At 40.3% G+C, this 19,118-nt stretch overlaps 1 protein-coding gene across 3 annotated transcripts in view; it reads left to right on the top strand.

Moving 5' to 3' along the window:
- Positions 1-18,851, top strand: part of LOC144005126 (receptor-type tyrosine-protein phosphatase epsilon-like) — a 38,518-nt gene extending 19,667 nt beyond the window's left edge. For 2 of the 3 annotated variants that reach the window (XM_077503073.1, XM_077503074.1), the window contains 20 exons: positions 186-342; positions 8,373-8,444; positions 8,763-8,859; positions 10,161-10,234; positions 10,421-10,554; positions 11,954-12,044; positions 13,302-13,378; positions 13,443-13,479; positions 13,551-13,648; positions 13,757-13,876; positions 13,951-14,114; positions 15,080-15,215; positions 15,309-15,458; positions 15,617-15,710; positions 15,787-15,863; positions 15,952-16,086; positions 16,154-16,279; positions 16,832-16,983; positions 17,552-17,687; positions 18,039-18,851. In XM_077503073.1, the coding sequence (XP_077359199.1) occupies positions 8,378-8,444; positions 8,763-8,859; positions 10,161-10,234; positions 10,421-10,554; positions 11,954-12,044; positions 13,302-13,378; positions 13,443-13,479; positions 13,551-13,648; positions 13,757-13,876; positions 13,951-14,114; positions 15,080-15,215; positions 15,309-15,458; positions 15,617-15,710; positions 15,787-15,863; positions 15,952-16,086; positions 16,154-16,279; positions 16,832-16,983; positions 17,552-17,687; positions 18,039-18,113 (2,040 nt within the window). In that variant the 5' untranslated portion in view covers positions 186-342; positions 8,373-8,377 and the 3' untranslated portion in view covers positions 18,114-18,851. Of the gene's footprint in view, positions 1-185; positions 343-8,372; positions 8,445-8,762; positions 8,860-9,912; positions 10,094-10,160; positions 10,235-10,420; positions 10,555-11,953; positions 12,045-13,301; positions 13,379-13,442; positions 13,480-13,550; positions 13,649-13,756; positions 13,877-13,950; positions 14,115-15,079; positions 15,216-15,308; positions 15,459-15,616; positions 15,711-15,786; positions 15,864-15,951; positions 16,087-16,153; positions 16,280-16,831; positions 16,984-17,551; positions 17,688-18,038 lie in introns of those variants that run through there. The other variant, XM_077503076.1, reaches the window with a different exon arrangement.
- Positions 18,852-19,118: the final 267 nt, after the last annotated feature.

Here is a 19,118-nt window from a genome sequence, read left to right as displayed (position 1 = left end):
AGCAGACGGCGCCACCTGGTGGCATTTTGGCAACGAAACCGTTTGAAGTAAGTTGAGGAGCTTCATTTAGAAAAAAAAAAAATAGTCCTTTGCTGCCATTTTTAGGTAATTAAATGTCCCTTTTGGAAATATGAAAGGTTCAATGTAAATCAATAATGTATTTTTTTTTTTCTTCTAAACTGAAGGTGGTGCGCGTCCCTTTAGGGTCTGCAGAGCCGCGACGCCCGCTTCTTGGTGCCCAGGTCGGCAAAGGACCATGTGACCACCAAGAGTCCCCCAGCGTCATGTGACCCGGCTGCTATGGAAGTCAGATTCGGCTCACTTTAACTGGCACCGTCTCGGGTAAGGACGATTTCCAGATCTCGCCACAAAAAATCCGACATTTTAGCTTGAATCGATTTTTGTGACACTGTGGGCTCATCGGGAAAACAGTGAGAAAATTATGTTGTTGTTGTTGTTGTTGTTGTTTTTTATTTATTTATTTATTTATTTATTCTTAATTGTTGCAATACAGTTAGAAAATATCAGTAAATATAACGAGCAAATTGCTAAGTTGGCACCATTAATTGTGCTTTTGTAAGGACAATAAGCACTCGCATTTGCCACAGCCATGTCAAAATCATTGTTTTCATAGTTGCTTATTCCTTTTACTTTATCTGGGCCTCATTTTCCTGGAGGTGGCGTACAACCATTCGGTGTCGTTTCACGACTTCCTAAAACGTGCGTGCGCCCGTGATAAAATGAGGACGTCGAGAACACGTAGCGACACTTGAGGAAAGAGAACGGCTGCGATCCGTGTGCGTTTATGCCGCCTTCGTATCTAATATCCAGGGATTTTTTTCTTTTTTCTTTTTTTCTTGTGGAGGCTCTTTTGCTCCCGTTTCCCCTGTTAGCACAGCATTGCGCTACAGGAAGGCCTGACTGACTGGTTGGCGGCAAAGGACAGGAAACGATGTGTGTCGCGCAGCAGATGGAGGACGACGTTGTGCTTACACTGCATGCACGCACACACACACACACACACACAATCCCGCACAACTGGCTTCCAATCCAGCAGCTCTTATTGGAAGCACGATTGTGTTTTGCACCAGAGGCAGCCCCGAGACCTTCTTTCCCAAATAAGATTCACTTCCTTTGCATGTCTACAGTAGTTGCTATTTTCCGTTACTCATTTTCGAAATCCTGACCCCCCACCCCCAAAAAAAAACATATCAAGCAGCCAAAAATTGTTGATTATCTTCTACTAAATCCAAACTGATGCAACGCTGCCATCTACAGGAATGTTTGGCATTACTAGTGTTCATTTTGTCAACAAAAAACTGAACAAAAATAATTTCATCAACACACATTTCTCACCTGACTAAAACTAGATTAGACTAGACTAAAACCCTCATTAATAAACAATATCTTGGACTAAATCAGTATACATTTTTGTCGGCTAATGAAGACGAGATGAAAATGTACGTCACTTAATAAAAACTGGACTAAAATCTATGGATATTTTAAAATGAGATGAAAATGATTTGGTTTTGTAAAATCTTGTTCTCTGCTAATCTGCAGCTAGCGAGTGCAACATGCACAAACATGGGACAGACAGGAGGTGCGTTCACGGTGAAAGGTTAAAAAAAAAAGTAAATTTATAGTTTTAACGTAACATTAATCCAACGGCTATAATGTTACAACAATAATGTTAATCCGACCGCTAATTAATGCTGGCTAATTTACTAGCTCATAGCATGGAGCCATAGTAGCCACTTGTTGATATACTGTAATTGTGTCAAGTTTTTCATCAAAAAGTTGAGAGAACATTTGATGTGAAATAGTTTTAGTGTCAACATAATCTGACAAAAAAATACATTGGTTTAAATGACTAAAACTAGACTAAAACTTTGACAGTTTTTCTTGACTACAACTAGATGAATAAAATTACACTTTCTTGGACTAAAATAAAGACTAAAATGTTAGCTTCATAATCGACTAAAAATGGACTGAATAAAAAAAGACATGAGGTTGACAACTGATAAAAACTAACAAGCATGATTGAAACTGGGCTAAAACAGACTAAATGTAAAAATGGCGGATAAAATTAGCACTAGTCATTACATCCATTTTTGAAATCTTGATATTCACAGTTGAAAAACATATTTGATGTTTATATTCGCTGATGTCAGTGAACGGTTTGGAGAGTACAAACGTCGATGCCAGTCAATGATGTCAGGTATTGTAATGCCTCTGCATGTGGGCAAGGAGAGCCACAGGTGGCGTCGATTGAATGCGACAGACAGACATCAAATGTGGTATGTGGGCTGTTTTTCATGTTGGTTGCACCTCCAACTAGAATTAATATCGTCTCCTCAAGCAGTACGTTTGCCGGGAGTGTGTTTTAAAATGCGATTTGTCTTTTTTCAATTACCTGCTCTTCCACTTCCAGATGGCAGGCTGCGAAATACAAATTTGACCGACACTGATATTTGTTCTCGTCGCTGTTGAAAATGTGTGTGATAAGAAATCAGGCGGCGGGGTTCGCTTCATCTGGGAGATGAAGCGCCGCGATACGGTGTCTCCTCGCCATGGCAACGGCGATTGTTTGCCCTCAAGTCACGTGAACCTCCCAGGCCGCCACTGGTACTTTTTTTTTTTTTTTTTTTTTTTTTTTTTTTTAATATAAAAAGCCTCAAAAGGAAGGTTTTGTCAAACATGGCTCTCATCCTCACTGCGTGGGCCCTTCACATTGCGCCCCCCCCTCTAGTCCTTATGTCGCCCCTTTTTTTCAAGAATCAAGGAGCTTTTTGTTCGGCGGCGGCGGCGGCGCCTATCGCTCGTTTCTCCACCGCTGCCCTCCCTCCATAGCTCGCTACAGTCTTCACTCAGGGCATGGAGGCTTGCTGTTATTTTGGAGGATGGATGACACTAGAAATGAGAGTTCGTCCCAGTTGGAAATTATTATATATTATATAGTATAGACCTAATTTTTTTTTTCTTTTCAAGAATTAACTGGTTAATTCATATTTCCTTGTCAACACATTTCACTTTTTGCGGTTTAACTATATTACTTATTTAATTTTGTATGACATCCGCAGACTAAACTCCTGTAAGGGGAGCACAATATGGATTTAAGAAAAAAAACCTCAGCAAACAGGCACTCGGCAGTAACTTGAATACTACCATAGACCCAAAATGATTTAATGTAATCACGGTTTTTCATGTTTCATGGTGACTTATCAAATTCGCCAACATGCTTCGATATCGTTTGTTGAACACGAAGACTCCTCGCAATTTAGCATTACCCATCTGTCTACTCGAAGTGGTTCAGATTTGCTAGTAGTTGGGCAAATTCTCTCGGACGACTTTGTCAAAACAGCTGATCTTTTGTCTTTTTTGTCCAAAAGTACAATGCAGCTACTTGGTGCGTTCCCTTTGTCGACCTTGAGCATGAATTCTTGTCAAATGTGCTGTATGAATAATTAATGCCAGCTCGGGAAGTCAAAGCGACCACACGGAGACGGTTTGACATTTGCCAGCACAAAAGTAAGATTGACAATGCCGACCAGTTGTGTCCAAAATCATTTTAATTGCAGGCCATATGGTAGTTCAATCACAATAGAGTTACAATGCTGTGAAAATGTAAAATCACCTTATTTTATGTATAGTATACACAATTGCAATTAAATGTGGATACATGGCTCAATTGTGTACCTTCTGCCATCTAGTGGAAGAGCGTGGAATGGTTTTGCCTGTCAGTATACGTTGTTGCCATAGCTAGATGCACAAAGATACATGAGGAACGCAAAAGGGGGAAAATTCTATTCAAATTGCTCATGGCATTTTTTTTTGTCCAATACAGCTGAGGCTGTATTTTAAGCTCTAATCCCCACGTGGATGATGGAGTACAAACAGAATGATTAGTGACACGTGCGCTTGTAAGTGTTTTCATGCAAGTCTGGCAGCACGTTTGGTGCATGTAATGTGCAGGGGTGTAAATCTGTGGATTAAAAAAAAAACTATTGGTGCCCTGTTAAAACCAAATACAAGCTGTGACTTGGCATGCACACTAAAACAATACAAAATCATCTATATTTACATGCAGATGCTAACATCTCATCTGTATTTGATTTGTCATCTTGGCCGCATGCAAACATCTCCTCACACCTTCCAAGACGTTGAAGGTGGGGCGCAGTTGATACCGCAGCGCGTCAGCCGGCGGGCCTCCAAGGTCATTAGCGCCGGCCGGCACACAGTCGGAGCCCCTGGGAAGGAGGCGGGATTGATTTATGGACAGTGTGCAAGGGGCGCAGCAGGGCTGGCGACCCACATTGGAGCGCTGCAGTGGAGAACAGTTGACTGCTGCCTCCTATATAGGCTACTAGTGCAGTGCTTCTCGATTGGTGGGTAGGAACTTTGTGATTGCAACGTAATTGCACCATTACAAAAAACAAACAAACAATAAAAATCTCTATGGTCTGGTACCAAATGGTACCGGTTCGCAGGTTGATGGTTGGGGGCCACTGAACAGTCTCAAAAACAATACTTACAGACATATATTCTTCATGCTCAACAACAACAAAAAATAATAATTTCACTGCGACTTATTGAGGAGTTTAATATATTAGGCAAAAAATAATAATAATAATAATCCAAGAAAAAAATAAAAAATTCCACCAAAATGCTACCCCACCACCCCCCAAAAAATTACAAATATTTAAAATGTTGAAAATATTTTTTTGAATTACTGGTGCTGGGTATGCAGTTCTATTTTGTTGCGTTTTGTTTTCTGTATTATACTGCCCCATGTGGCTAAGGCGAAGAACACAAAGTTAATTGAATCGAAGCAAAAAGTTCTCTTTATTTTTTTTTTACTTTTTTTTTTCTATTGAGAATATCATTACTGTATTATTTTTATGAAATACGATATCATAGGGTGCTGTCTTTTCTTAACGTCCGTTTGCAAATTCACATTTGTAGTTTTTGGGGAACTGATCCTTGCTAAAAACTCCTGTTCACATCTCCTTTTTTTTTGTGCTCAAGCCAAATTCCTGTTTAATAATGTAATGTATAGTATTGCTTTGGTGCCGTCCTGTAGTATTTTGGTGCCAAGTAACTCATTTAAAGTGAGTTGTGGAGCTTTTATTTAGTGCTTTGTTGATGTCTACAGACAATTAGAATCTTTTTTTTTCAAGAGGGCATCAATTGCTAAGTTTGTGGCAGACACCGGATGCTAATTAGTAGCACTGCACTGAACTGTTACCCTTGGCTATAATTTACATGTAACATCTCACATATTTTAGTGCTTGATTTCTGACTTTTTGTTTTTCTTGCGTATGTTTTGCCATTCACACCCAATTTAAAAGAAAAATTTAAACATATGAGGTCACCTCGGATCGCAGTTCATCATCTGGCAGCTGGAGGCTTTTCTGCGCACATAATGTACCTTTTACTGCCAGCTCCTCACTCACATTCCCCGCGACTACCGCCCACCCACCCACCGCCCACTTTCCCAATTCCCCGGCTGACGTATGCGAGGAGACAGAGGGGACTCTGTGCCTGGCCAAAGCCACGTTCAGCTGCTCTGATGGCACCCGCAAACGCTAGAAAGATCGGCGTCTCGGTCCGATGGGGGTTTAAAGCTTGTCAGACGACTGCCAAAAAAAAGTGGCAGTGCTCACAATCAATCTGAGTTCTCGTGCTGTACTTTACAAAGACTGGGGACAAAAAGGCTTTTGATTAGCATTCGCTTTCTATTGTGAAAGGAACAGCTGCGCAGCATGTTAACTAACTGGTATTGCTGGATGCGATGTTAATTAAGCGTATTGTAGCTCCAGGCAAAAAAAAAAATGTAGATGTTAGTAATAGCTTTGTGTTAGCAAGTTTTGTTGTTGTGGAATTATCATATACAGTAATTCCTCATAATTTGGCAGTTCACAATTCAGGAATTCACCAAGACGGTTTTCAAACACGGTGCTGTCACACTGCCATATAGGAAAGTAGTACATTGGTGTTAAATAGACAGTGTGTAGGATTTAGTGACATCTAGTGATAGACTAAAAGAATGCAATGATTTTGAAGCACATGCAATATAAGGTGCCTCAGAGAGACAACACTTTGACAGCCTACCACCAATTACTACACTCGCAAAGTTCTTCTCCAGGTATCCGGAACAGAAAGATGGCGGCAAAACATGTCAGCCTCCTGTAAGGCACGGCGCAGCCTATCTAATCTAACTAGCGATCACTAGACCTATGGTTAGAATTAAAAAATAAACATTGATGTGATGGAACATATTTTTTTGCAGATAACTGAAATTAATACTTATTTTCTTAAACATTAGTTCAGCACTAGATGACGCTAAATTCTTCACACTCTCTTTTAAGGAACTATGTTGAAGTGATACATAGCTGTTAGCAGAAAGAGTGACAAACACATCTTTGCTGCTTGCTTTTTAATTTCAAGGGTCATGTTATAATATAAGTTTGAAATGATATAAACCATTTACCGTCTAGTCGAACATTTGAAATTGCCTGTTAAAGCAAACGTGTATCTTTAGGCCCTCGATGTTGTTTTTTTCTATAAGTGATATTGCCCAGCTAAGTGTTAATGTTAGCTGCTGCCTGTCTTGGCAATGTCAGAAGATATTATTGCACAATTGCTGGAATAAATCCCGACTTGTGTGACCTCTCGCAGATGCATACTCACCATGAGACAGCGCTACGCCTCACAAACTGTCTGGCCAGGCTAATAACCTTCCTCGGAGCATCCCGAAGTCAAGACGCCTCCGAAATTCCCCCCCATCCCCAGCCCCCTTGAGCCAACATATCTCATGACCCATTTCCATTATGACCGACGGCCGCTGACTCGCCGCTGCCTGCTAAATGGAGTGAGGACAATGCACAAATGCCACGGTAGCTGTTTGCCCATCGTCTGACCCGAGCTAAATGATGAGTCATGCTAAACAAAAAAAAAACAAAAAAACAAAAAAAAAGTCTCATCCGAGGCTTGTGCTGTGTAGCTGAAAAATGAGACGCTTGTGCAGGAATAGGACGGCGCTTTATTAATAGCGATATTGGGGACATTCCGGAAGGGGAAGGACGTGGTCGTCAAGAGAATCTAATAACGGAACGGAAGGTAGATGGGACATGAGAGCGGCGCTACGGGATAAACACTTGTGAATATCTAACCAGGATGTTGACCTTCCTGGAGAGCCTGACGAGAGGAAGGGACTTCGGGGGATGAGGAGAGTTAAGTCCCGCCTCCTCGTCTCTCCTCATTAGAATGCCGTCATCAGTCTTTCAGCGGGTTCTCCCTGCATGCGGCGTTTTATTGATGGGCCCGGGAAGTGTTATTGACCTGAACCTTCTGCTCCCTCGCTCAGCCGGTGCCGACTCCAAATTCCTCTAGCGTACCCTCTTCAGATAACAACACCCCCCTCCCCTCCATCCCTTTCCTTTTATGGGATGCTGCGGCACCGCAACACAAACACCTCATTGATTATGCACTTAGCCCTTCTTCTTCTTCTTCTTCTTCTTCTTCTTCTTCTTTTTCTTAGCGCAGCTGCAGCGCACACCTGCAGCCTTGAAGGGGCTGATGCACGTTCTTCTGTGGCTGGAACACGTTATGCTCAGAAAACACAATGAAACCGATGCTTTTTAAGGTTCTCCCTGCAGCAGCATGAGCAGTCCTTGAATAGGGTCAAGAATCGAGATGCTCCAAACAAACTTTGCGGGATGTGATGCCAAGGATGCATTCTACTCATATTATTGTTTATGAATCGCTCATGTTTTATACATGTTTCCTACACCCAACTATTTATTTGTACTCTGCAGTAAGTTTTGGCATTGCGTAGCCACTCCTGCCACACGCCAGTAACTCTGAGCTATTAAAACACATTTTTTAAAAGTCTTCCCGAGCATCTGTTCTCACTGTCGCTGTCTAGAAATGGGAGAATATCTATGACGTATACTTTGAGAAAATGAAAAGAGGATTCACTGCATTTCTTTTAAACATACATCTCAATTCAAATAACAACAGACGTATTTTATTATTAAGTAATTTTAGTTGTTAATCTTCAAAGATGTAATTTTTTCAGCGGCATTTTCTCAATGAAAACAAGCCATCATGCTGAGCCTGGCTTCCAAACATTATACAATTGCGCCTCCTTGTGGCTGTCCATAGCGTGCCTTTTTTTTTTTTTTTTTTTTTTTTTTTTTTAAAGCTAAATCTGAGCGCATCTCTAATGAATGAGCAGGATATGAGTGTATGGCTCCATTGTGACTCCTTCTCACTGAATGAGCACATTCCTCCAATCTGAATGGGGCTGTTCGGCGTTCCCATGTGGAGGGAAATTTAATATCCGTCTTGTTGTTGTTTTTCCCCTGCAGTCACAATGCTTCTGTTTTTGGTGGCAACCACAACATCATCCAATTCGAGCAGCAATGGCAACCATACACAAGGTAAGCGGCACGCAAGTCAGTCATCACTTGACCCCGTTGTAATAGTTCACCGCTTAGGAATGCGGCTAATAGACTGTTTCGTAATGTTTGTAAACAATACCAGAAGATTCTGGGTGACTAATCATCTGAAATAAGTTTTTGTTTGGGGTTGTGCTCGCTGCCAGATATATACCACAAAAAGTTTTACATTTTGTTGAGATTTCCGCGTGATGTCATGGCGACGAAAAGATGTATCGGTGTGATGCTAAATGTGCTAAAGCTAAGTTAATAACATTCATGTTTTTGATGAAGAAGTATTTCGTGCATCTTTTTCCTCAGAGGGCGTCCCGTCTACTGGCCACCACGTCCTCCCCACTGTGCTGGTCCTGTCCCTGCTGCTGCTCATAGTTGTGCTGCTGGCCTGGTACTTCCTCAGGTAAACCTGCAAAATGGCTGCAACGCAACCACAATTTTACACTGAAATTTGCTCCCAGATAGAATTAATAAGAATGACAGTTTTTGTCTGGTGTGCTCAGCTTGTCTGCCTATAGGCAAGATAAGATAAACGTATGGATGTATTACTTGTCTCAACTCTTCTCAGCTCATCAGTTTGGCACCAATGTGTCATTCTTGGCAGAGGATAAAGAATACATGACTGAGTACTTGGCATTCTTTGTATGTCTTCAATCCATTTTTTTAATTGCACTACAACATAGATGTTATTTAATGTAGAGCTGTCAAAATTAATCGATTATCAAATTAATGGACAACTATTTTAATAATCAAGTAATTGTTTATAGCCATTTTTTAGTTTAAAATTGTCCAAATCTTCTGATTTCAGCTTATCAACAGTTAATTGTTCACTGATTTCTGTAGTCCTTCATGAAAGAAGCTTGATTATTTTCTGTGTTTAATCAAAATAAGACATTTGCTACATCTGTTTTTACTTTGGAAAACAAACCGGTAACATAGTACAACATAAGTCCCCCTTATCACTATACGTATACAAAGTACAAAGTAAACACCAATCACTGGTTAATAAACAGTAATGATGGGGGGAAATGTTTTTTTTTTTTAATGCACCTTAATTCAAAATGAAAATGAATCAGATTAATTGATTCTAAAAATAGTCGATAGTGACGGCGCTAATGTCATGTTAACATTGATAGCGGACTGAAAGGCTTAGCTTTGCAAGTCCAATTCGACCTGTAGTTGTGTTTTTTGCAGTAAGTTATTCCTATTCTTTCTTCCTAGTGACAGGCAGAAAAAGGAATCTGAACAATTCTGATGTTTTAAACTCATTACTGAACCACGTCGACTTAATTGTGACTGAGTGTGCTGGAAGCAAAAGTATGTAAGGCTTTATAAACATATGTGTGTCTAAACAAACAGCAGTGTCTTGCCCCTCCTCCTCAACCGTGGGCCCTCACTGATTGGCTTGTAGCCAGATTCCGAGGCAGTGCTCCGGGTGACAAACACTTCCTCCTCTAGTCGCCGAGGCGGAGCCCCGAGTCAGGAAGCGGCGCTCGTCGCCTCCCTCTGACAGCCAAGCCAGCCAGCCAGTCAGTCAGTCAGTCAGTCGGTCGATCGGTAACGCGGGCAGAACACACAAACGCCGTCCTCCCAACACGTTAGCTCATGAGAAAGAATACCTTCTCCAGCTTCAGATGGTATGATATGTTTGTTTTTTTTAATTTTTGTCGCGTTTGTTTTGATTTGTCCATCTGTGTGTCGTAGGTTAAAAAACCAGAGGAAAGCGGTGGTCACCACAGTGGACAAGAAGATACCAAATGGCATCCTGGAGGAACAAGGCACGTGAAAGCGCTTTTATTATGATGGAAGTGAGCGCAACGTGACAATTGGCAAGCTGCCGCGTGTTTCTCTCACACTGCTTCATTGTGGTCGTCCTTGACTTCCTGCTGACAATGTGAAAAAAAAACAAAAAAACGCAACAAACGTTCTAATGATTTTTTTTTTTTGTGTGTCACTTGACGCAGACGCGACGGTGGTCCTCCTGCCCAGATCCCCTTCGTCCGCCAAGAACTACCCGCCGCTGGCCGTGGAACACCTGGAGGACGAGTACAGGCTGCGCTCGGCCGACGACGGGAAACTTTTCCGGGAGGAGTACAACGTAAGCGCTCTGACTCGAGCTTCTTTTTCACCGAGGTCCCCGTCAAAAAATGACCGCGGCAGAAGATGGTGCTTATTCTCAAATCGTGTATGAACGCGAAATCAAGCAGCATCCCATGAATGGATGGCGCCGATATTGGATGTAATGTGGTGCGATAAGGTTGCAAAAAAAAAGTTGAAACAAAATAACATAAACATTGTGAGCTAACTATTAGTTAGAAAATATTGCAATGCCCCATCAGGTGGTCAAGGGTAATCAAAGCTGCCGGTGCACTTTAATGAGCTTTATTGAGCAAAACAAAATCATCATAATTGAAAAAAAAATCCTAAACATTCAAACCTGATGGCCGTTTTTCCATAAGTCACGGTTAGCCAGTTAACAGCCAGCAACTAACCCAAGCTCACAACAGCCAAATCTACTTTCATTTTTGCTGACACCCACGTCACTTACCAGACCAGGCTCCAGCTTTTTAAAGCCATATACACTCATAGTCACAGATATATGGCGACATGGACAGAAAACACGTGCACATTTTGTTTTTGAGAATCCTATTCAAATAGTAAATGGGATGGATAACCGGTCGACATTTTGTTTTACTTAAAAACCTCATTGGAAAATTTTGGCTTTTACGAGCAGTGTGAAAGGGGCTTTGGATTCTACCTCTGAAGGCAGAAAATTGCTGAGGCAATTTTGTCTCCCGACTCTTTTATGCTATTTATACAGAACAACAACATGGAAAAATGCTGGCTCTCCTCGGCAATGTAAAGGCGGCTTCTGACACGAACACAAAATATGGAAAACTGCCAGGTGGACTTTGCCCCTCCCCTTCCTTGTCAGTGTTGTTTACACAAAACAGTGATATGGAGAAGAAGAAAAAAAAAGTAGAAAAGGTCAACTTTAACCGGTGGTGTAAAAAGAAGCGTTTGATGTTATAGTGCCGGGGTGGGCAATTTATTTTCCAAAACGGCCATATGAGAAAGTGGAAAAGTTGTGGCGGGCCATGACAATATGCTCATCAGTTGTGGCCTATTTTAACTCATTCACTACCATCATTCCAAAGCGATGCAACGCTGCCATCTAATGGAATCTGTTTGTCATGTCAGTAGATGAGTATTGAGGAAAATGACCAAGTCTTTCTTTTTTTTTTCCCCATGACACATGCGTGCATCCTCACATTAAAAATACCCTTTTCCTCTTTCAGCATCTGAGTCAGAATTACGTTTGGTAATTTTTTATTTAGCATGCACCAATAGAGGAAGTGCTAATGCAAATGAAGTGGGTGTGATGTGTTTGTAGCAGAGGAAATGACTATACACCGAAATGAACGAATGTCGCGCGGCTAACAATCGCGCACATACGCACGTGAGCTCATTTGACATGTTGACAAATTGTTGCGCAGTCGCTGCCGGGGGGCCACGCCCACGGGACGTACGAGGAGGCCAACAAGGACAGCAACAAGGACAAGAACAGATATCCCAACATTCTTCCCTGTGAGTATTAGCAGCGGCGCTAGCTTAGCTAGGGGTTGTAAAAAGGTTGCTTTTGCTTTCACTTTTGCGGCAGCCAGTCACGCTAGGGGGAGACTTGTTACCATGACGACCACCAGTGGCAGTCGCTGTTGAATGTTTTTTTTCCCCACAAATTGATATTCATTTTTAGTAACCAAATAAAAGTGTTAAATTGCTTGAAATATTGCTTGTGAACAGTTAATTGGCTGAGAAGTGTTGTAAATTATTTCAATACATTTGAGTAAGACTGTTTGGTTCAATGTAATGTTTAAGTGCAGAAGAAATTGGTCAGCCATAAAGGTAAACTGCTTCAGCTTGTTGGATTTATTGTATCACTCTTAAAGCCGAAGCTCAAAGACGTTTAAAAAATAATTTAGGAAGATGATGAATCCACAGTTTACTTATTTTTTAAAGAAATAAAAGCTTGGCAGATATTAATCTCCCACCAATTTGATTTTGCGTTTTAAATTTGCCGTTGTGTCGATGTTGCTGCACAATGGTATAATGCTAACAATATGAAATAAGAGAGTCAGTCAGAAAGTAACAATTTTCTCAATTTACCTGACTTCATATTTTTTGCAGAAATTTCAACAGTGTGTAATTAAAATACTCGTTACTTTAAATATGAGCCGTTAAAAAGTTGTTTGACCAGAGCCACTTGCTGTCAGCCATTTTGGAAAGCGTTGGTGAGTTTGTTTGTTTGTGGGGAACCATTTCCAAAATGGCTGACAGGAAGTGGATAAACAAAACTGTTTATACAGTATATTTTTAATCAGTTATTTTCACTACACATTGTTGAAATGTGAATTAAAATATGAAGTATATAGGTTGGATAAATTGAACCAGTCCCATACTAAGTTAAGTTAATTCCACACTCACAGGGCATTTGACATATGCTGCATTCAAGGATGGTCGGAAGTCAGAAATATCCGAGTTGGTTTGTCCCAGTTCCGACCTGAAAACGTTTGAGGCAAAAGTAAACACCCAAAATGGTAGATAGCGGTAAATTGTTTTTGTATTTTGGTCCTCAAAACTCATTTAGACCTCCAGCAAACTTACCTGCTCGCAATTTCGCAAGTGGAATTTCCGAGTTCAAGGGGGCATTCCCGTACACACTTCATGGTTTGCACTCGGAAAAGTCCGACTTAGACCATCCTCGAACGCAGCATTATTTCTTGGATTTAATAATGAATTAATATGAGAAGCATGAATGACAACGTGACCTTTCCCCTCTGGCAGATGATCATTCCAGGGTGTTGCTGACTCAGCTGGAAGGATGTCACGCCTCCGACTACGTCAATGCCTCATACATCGATGTGAGCCCAACATAAATAATCTTTCCAGGTGTTTCATATTCTAATCAAAGCTTTCCCCAAACAGGGTTTCACCGTTAAGAACAAATTCATAGCAGCACAAGGTAAGTCGACGTGTTCGTCTGATGAACTTTTTTTGGGGAAAAGAAATCATTACGATTTTTGTGGCGGGCAGGTCCAAAAGAGGACACGGTTGGCGATTTCTGGAGGATGATTTGGGAACAGAAGGTGTCGACTGTCGTCATGCTGACCAACTTGAAGGAGAGGAAGGAAGTGAGTGAATGAGAGCGCTGGCGGCGAATGAATATTCTAAATTGTTCAATCATTTCGAAGAAAGCCCTCAAATTGTGATTTGTAACGATATTCGTGATTCCCGCGCAGGACAAGTGCTACCAGTACTGGCCGGATCAGGGCTGCTGGACTTACGGGAACGTGCGCGTGGCAGTGGAGGATTTCACCGTGCTGGTGGATTACACCATCCGCAAGTTCTGCATACAATACGTGCGGCGCCACAGAATGCATCCTACGCTACGATAGCCTTCGCTGACACTTTTTGTTTATCTTTCCGCTGGTAGCAATCCAGCGACGCCGCCAAGACGCCGCGCTTGGTCACGCAGCTCCACTTCACCAGCTGGCCCGACTTCGGCGTGCCCTTCTCGCCCATCGGCATGCTCAAGTTCCTCAAGAAGGTCAAGGCCGTCAATCCGACCTTTGCCGGGCCCATCGTGGTCCACTGCAGGTACACGTCAATGCACGACAGTTGCAAATATTTGGCCGATAATTTGACAATCGTAGCTTTCAAAATAATTCTCTTATATTATTTTAAGTAAAATATTTGTCTAACATTTTTAAATCATAGATTTTATATAGCTATAAAAGAGGGGCATAATATTATACAGATTTGTGCTCGGTATTAGGGATCATCATAGATTTTAAACAATTGTTTTCTAAAAATTATAATAATTATTACAATGAAAGACGTTTCTAAAATGCTTCCAATTATGTTAAAAAAAATCTTATTTAGCAATTTGAGAGGGGAAATATGACTAAATAATTATTTATTTATTTATTTTAACTCATTCACTCCCAGCCATATTCACAGAAGTAATCCCCTTCACCCCCGGCTGTTTTACTGGATTTTGACTGATTTTGCAAGGCCCACAGAATATTGTGTTCTATTAATATAAAAACATGGAATGGAATTTTTTTTCTGGTTAAAGCAATATTTAGCTATTTTATAATAATGTCACAATATTAGGCACAGCCTTCATTCTGATGCAGTCTAGTTCTGTGCTTGGTATTAGATGACTGGCATTAATTCCCTCTTGTTTTGTATTATTATTTTTTTATTACATTTACGGTTAGTAATATGATTATTTTATTGACAGCAGTTACTTTTTTTTTTTTTTTACAATATTTTTTATTTATTTATTTTTTTACAATATTTTTTTTTATTGTCATTACTACTATTAAATTGTATCTTACTAAGGCTCGTTTGTCATTGTTTTATTTCAAAAAAAAAATCTCTTCAGCCAGTATTTACAGTATTGCTCATATTACAGTTTATGTAACTACATGAGATGGTCAAAATATTAGGCACAGCTCTGTCCAACTTTATTAGCAAAAATAAATTGATATGTTCGACATCGATATCTGACAGCATCAATCCAAAGGTGACATTATATTTTTTCCCCGCCGTCCCAGCGCTGGCGTCGGTCGCACGGGCACGTTCATCGTGATCGACGGCATGATCGACATGATGCACGCCGAGCAGAAAGTGGACGTGTTCGGCTTCGTCTCCAAGATCCGAGAGCAGCGCTCGCAGCTCATCCAGACAGACGTGAGTCGTCGTGCCACCAAAAACGTCCTTTGGCAACGCGCGGCGCGTAAATAAACTCACGCGGGCGGCCCACGTTCCTTTCCCGTCCCGCAGATGCAGTACTCGTTCATCTACCAGGCGCTGCTGGAGTACTTCCTGTACGGAGACACCGAGTTGGACGTGTCGTCTCTGGAGGGACACCTGCACAAGCTGCACAACACCTTCAACCAAGGGGACCGCGTCGGACTGGAGGAGGAGTTTAAGGTGAACAAGAAGAAGAAGTCTGAAGGACTCATACATCAAATTGAACATTAAGTCATCCATTTTGTTTTGACACAGCCATTTTACTTTAAATTCCAGGGATGCTACTTATGCTTATTCGGAGGATTCTCCATGTTGATGTTTTTGTGTTTGTCCCTCAGAAACTGACCAACATGCGTATCATGAAGGAGAACATGAGAACGGGGAACCTGCCCGCCAACATGAAGAAGAACCGAGTGCTGCAGATCATTCCGTGTAAGAGAAGAAGAAGAGGAAGCGGAAGAAATATTCTCTTCTGTTTGTTTTTGAGCCCTTCTTCTTCCTCTTTCAGACGACTTCAACAGAGTTATTCTCTCCATGAGGAGAGGTCAGGAGTTTACCGATTACATCAACGCATCCTTTATAGACGTAAGCGCCTTTTATGTGCTTTTATACCAGGGGTGTCGAATTCCGAGCTCTTGTTTTTATTATTTAATTGTTTTTCCGTGTCTTACAGGGCTACCGTCAGAAGGACTACTTCATCGCCACGCAGGGCCCGCTGCAGCACACGGTGGAGGACTTCTGGAGGATGGCGTGGGAGTGGAAGTGCCACTCCATCGTCATGCTGACCGAGCTGCAGGAGAGGGAGCAGGTACGCTTTTCGTCGCCTCACCTGTCTGTTTCTTCAGAATTTAAGAAAATTGTTGGTGTGTTTGCAGGACAAGTGTTATCAGTATTGGCCCAGCGAGGAGTCGCAGACGTACGGCGATTACAACGTGGAGATGAAGGGCGACGCCTTGTGCGACACTTTCAGCCTACGAGACTTGGTACTCACCTTCCTGCCGGTAAGGACGCCCGCAACGCTCGCCTCGCATTCCTCAAGGATACAAGAGCAAAAAGCAGTTAATGCTGGCAAGGAGGTCTTTTTATATTAATTCTGACATTTTTTGTTTTAAGAGATATAAATAGTTAAAAAAAAAAAAAAAAGTGTATTTTCCATAAATATTTAATATTAGTTGTCACAAATATTTACAGGTATTAGTTTAATAAAAATCGAATCATTCTAAAAAAAAAAAAAAATTAAATTTTCCAATAATTATATTTGATTATGAGTATTAATTAATTTGATAGTGATAGTCAATATTTGATAATGATGATCATAAAAATTGCATAATTTATTTTAAAATATATATAATTTAATTGAAATAAGTTTCATAAAGTTTAAAAAAAATCATACAATAATTATATTATTTATTAGAATTGTTGAATAAAGCCATTTTCTACAACGAAGTCTGATATTTGTGTTTTTCATCCTTTTTAAAATTGATAATTTTATTTAATTATGAAAAAAAATCACATATAAATGACTCTTAAAAGTATTCCAACTCATCCAACAGGAGAAGGCAACGCGTGTGATCCGGCACTTCCACTTCCACGGCTGGCCCGAGGTGGGCATCCCTGCCGAGGGGCGGGGCATGATCGACATCATCGCCGCTGTGCAGCGGCAGCAGCAGCAGTCGGGCAACCATCCCATCGTGGTGCACTGCAGGTACATGCGCAAGAGGGCGCTATACACCTTTTTAAAAATGAAAGATAATTTATTTATTTATTTATTTATTTATTTTCTCTCCTCTCGGCCTACAATTTGACAACACACCATGCATCTAGCTTGTCACAATCATGGACACGTTACATGGGACACATTTTTCATTGAAAACACTTATTGGAGGTTTATCTGAGTAGAAAGTAGACTAATGTAGCTATTACAATGTTCGCAGCTAGGTTGGGACAAAATCAAAAAGATACTTTTCACTTTTTCCTGAACTGCCCAAAAAAAAATGAAAGCTAACATTGACACCAAGGTTCCAGCCGATGGCGCCAAAGTAATGGTTTTATTGTTTTTGGCTTGATCCCTGTTTTCTGTGAATAATGGAGAAGAGGTTCCCCAAAAAAAATATATATTTTTTGTTTTGTTCTTTACTCTTTATGGTTCCATGTGAGTTTTTGCTACCGGAAGTTCATGTTGCCGCGATGTTGGAAAGGTCGAGGGGGCACGTTGCCCACGTGTGACGCCAACGCTAATGCTGCGGTGTGCCTTTTTGTGGTGCGCTTTGTAGCGCCGGCGCGGGGCGGACCGGTACGTTCATTGCACTGAGCAACATCTTGGAGCGCGTCAAGGCGGAAGGCCTGCTGGACGTCTTCCAAACTGTTAAGAGTTTACGCATGCAGAGGCCGCACATGGTCCAGACGGTGGTGAGTAAGAGGAGCCAAACCAGTTTGATTTGGGGAGTTTCACTTTTTTTTTTTTCCTTTTTGTTTATATGACGGGTGTTGGGTTACAAATGAGGGGAGAGTAATAAGTGTAATTATTTTCTATAATTGTAATTTTTTTTTTTAATTAAATGTAATTTTTAATGACTGCTTTTTGTTGACCCTTTTTTCCCCCACTATATTTAACATTTTTTTATGCATGTTTTTTTTTTTAACATATTACATACGGATTGAACTTCTTTTTTCAAGTAGATGTTATATTTCAAAGCCAAATGTGTGTAACACTGATTGAAATTGAGCTTTTGTTGTTTTTGTGTATGTTTTGTGTGACAGGAGCAATACGACTTCTGCTACCGGGTGGTACAAGACTTTGTGGACATTTTCTCCGACTATGCCAACTTTAAATGAGCTGATTCTTTGCCTTATCAACGTCGTCATTGTCCTATCTTTTTTTGTTTGTTTATGGGTTTTTTTCTAAAGCTTCTATTTTTTGCTATGCACTTGTCCCTAACATCAACTAAACCTCCGTCCTGCCTGTTTTATATACAAAAAAAATAATAATAATTGTACATGGGTTAAATAAAACAAAGTGGTAATTTATATTTTGCAGTATGTAAGATAATTGTCTGTTCATTTTCTGTTTTTCTTGTATAATATTGTCCTCCGGAATGTTTATGTCCATGTAATATTTTTAAAAAGTTGTAAATGTATTTATGTACCCAAAGCCAACTTTATTAGTTTGTTTGTTTTTTCCCCCATTCCTGGCATTTTTTTTGGCTGTGTGACATGTTCATCAAGTCCTCCAATATGATTGACGCGCACAAAATAGCACAAGGTTGCATTTCATTGAGGGGGGAGAAAAAGCACAGAAAAGTCAGATTTTTACAGACAAAAAGTTGCAATATTTTGGGTGGGGTTGTGCCATATTTTTTTTTTTTTTTTTTTTTTTAGTGAACCCTAATTTGATCAAATTTAAACAGAAAGAAAGAAACTTTGAGTTGGGATGCAGTGAATGTAGAGGATTTCGACATGAACTTCTCTTCATTTTGTGTCCAAGTCTTGATGGCTTGTCTGATTGTAAAACTTCTACATGTAAAATAACTCCACAGATGCATTAAACTCAACTTTGGGAAGAATTTCTTGGAACTTTGGACACACTTGTTGATTCTGTGTGTGAATGTGTGTGTTTTCAAAATTCAAAATAGATTTTTTTTTTTTTTAAATATTTCCATTTTTTTTTCAATTGACATTTTTCCCAATTACACATTAAGCAACCATTTTAAACATTTTTATTCTTGTGCATTTTCATTATTTAATTTTTTTCTTTTAGTTTTTATAATTTTGTTAATTTTTATTTAGTTTATTTTTATTAATTCAATGTATTCATTTTTTTTAACTAATTTAATGTAGTAT

This window comes from Festucalex cinctus, chromosome 17, assembly GCF_051991245.1.
Source record: "Festucalex cinctus isolate MCC-2025b chromosome 17, RoL_Fcin_1.0, whole genome shotgun sequence".
Lineage (NCBI taxonomy): Eukaryota > Metazoa > Chordata > Actinopteri > Syngnathiformes > Syngnathidae > Festucalex > Festucalex cinctus.
This window is presented reverse-complemented; position numbering and strand designations above follow the sequence as displayed.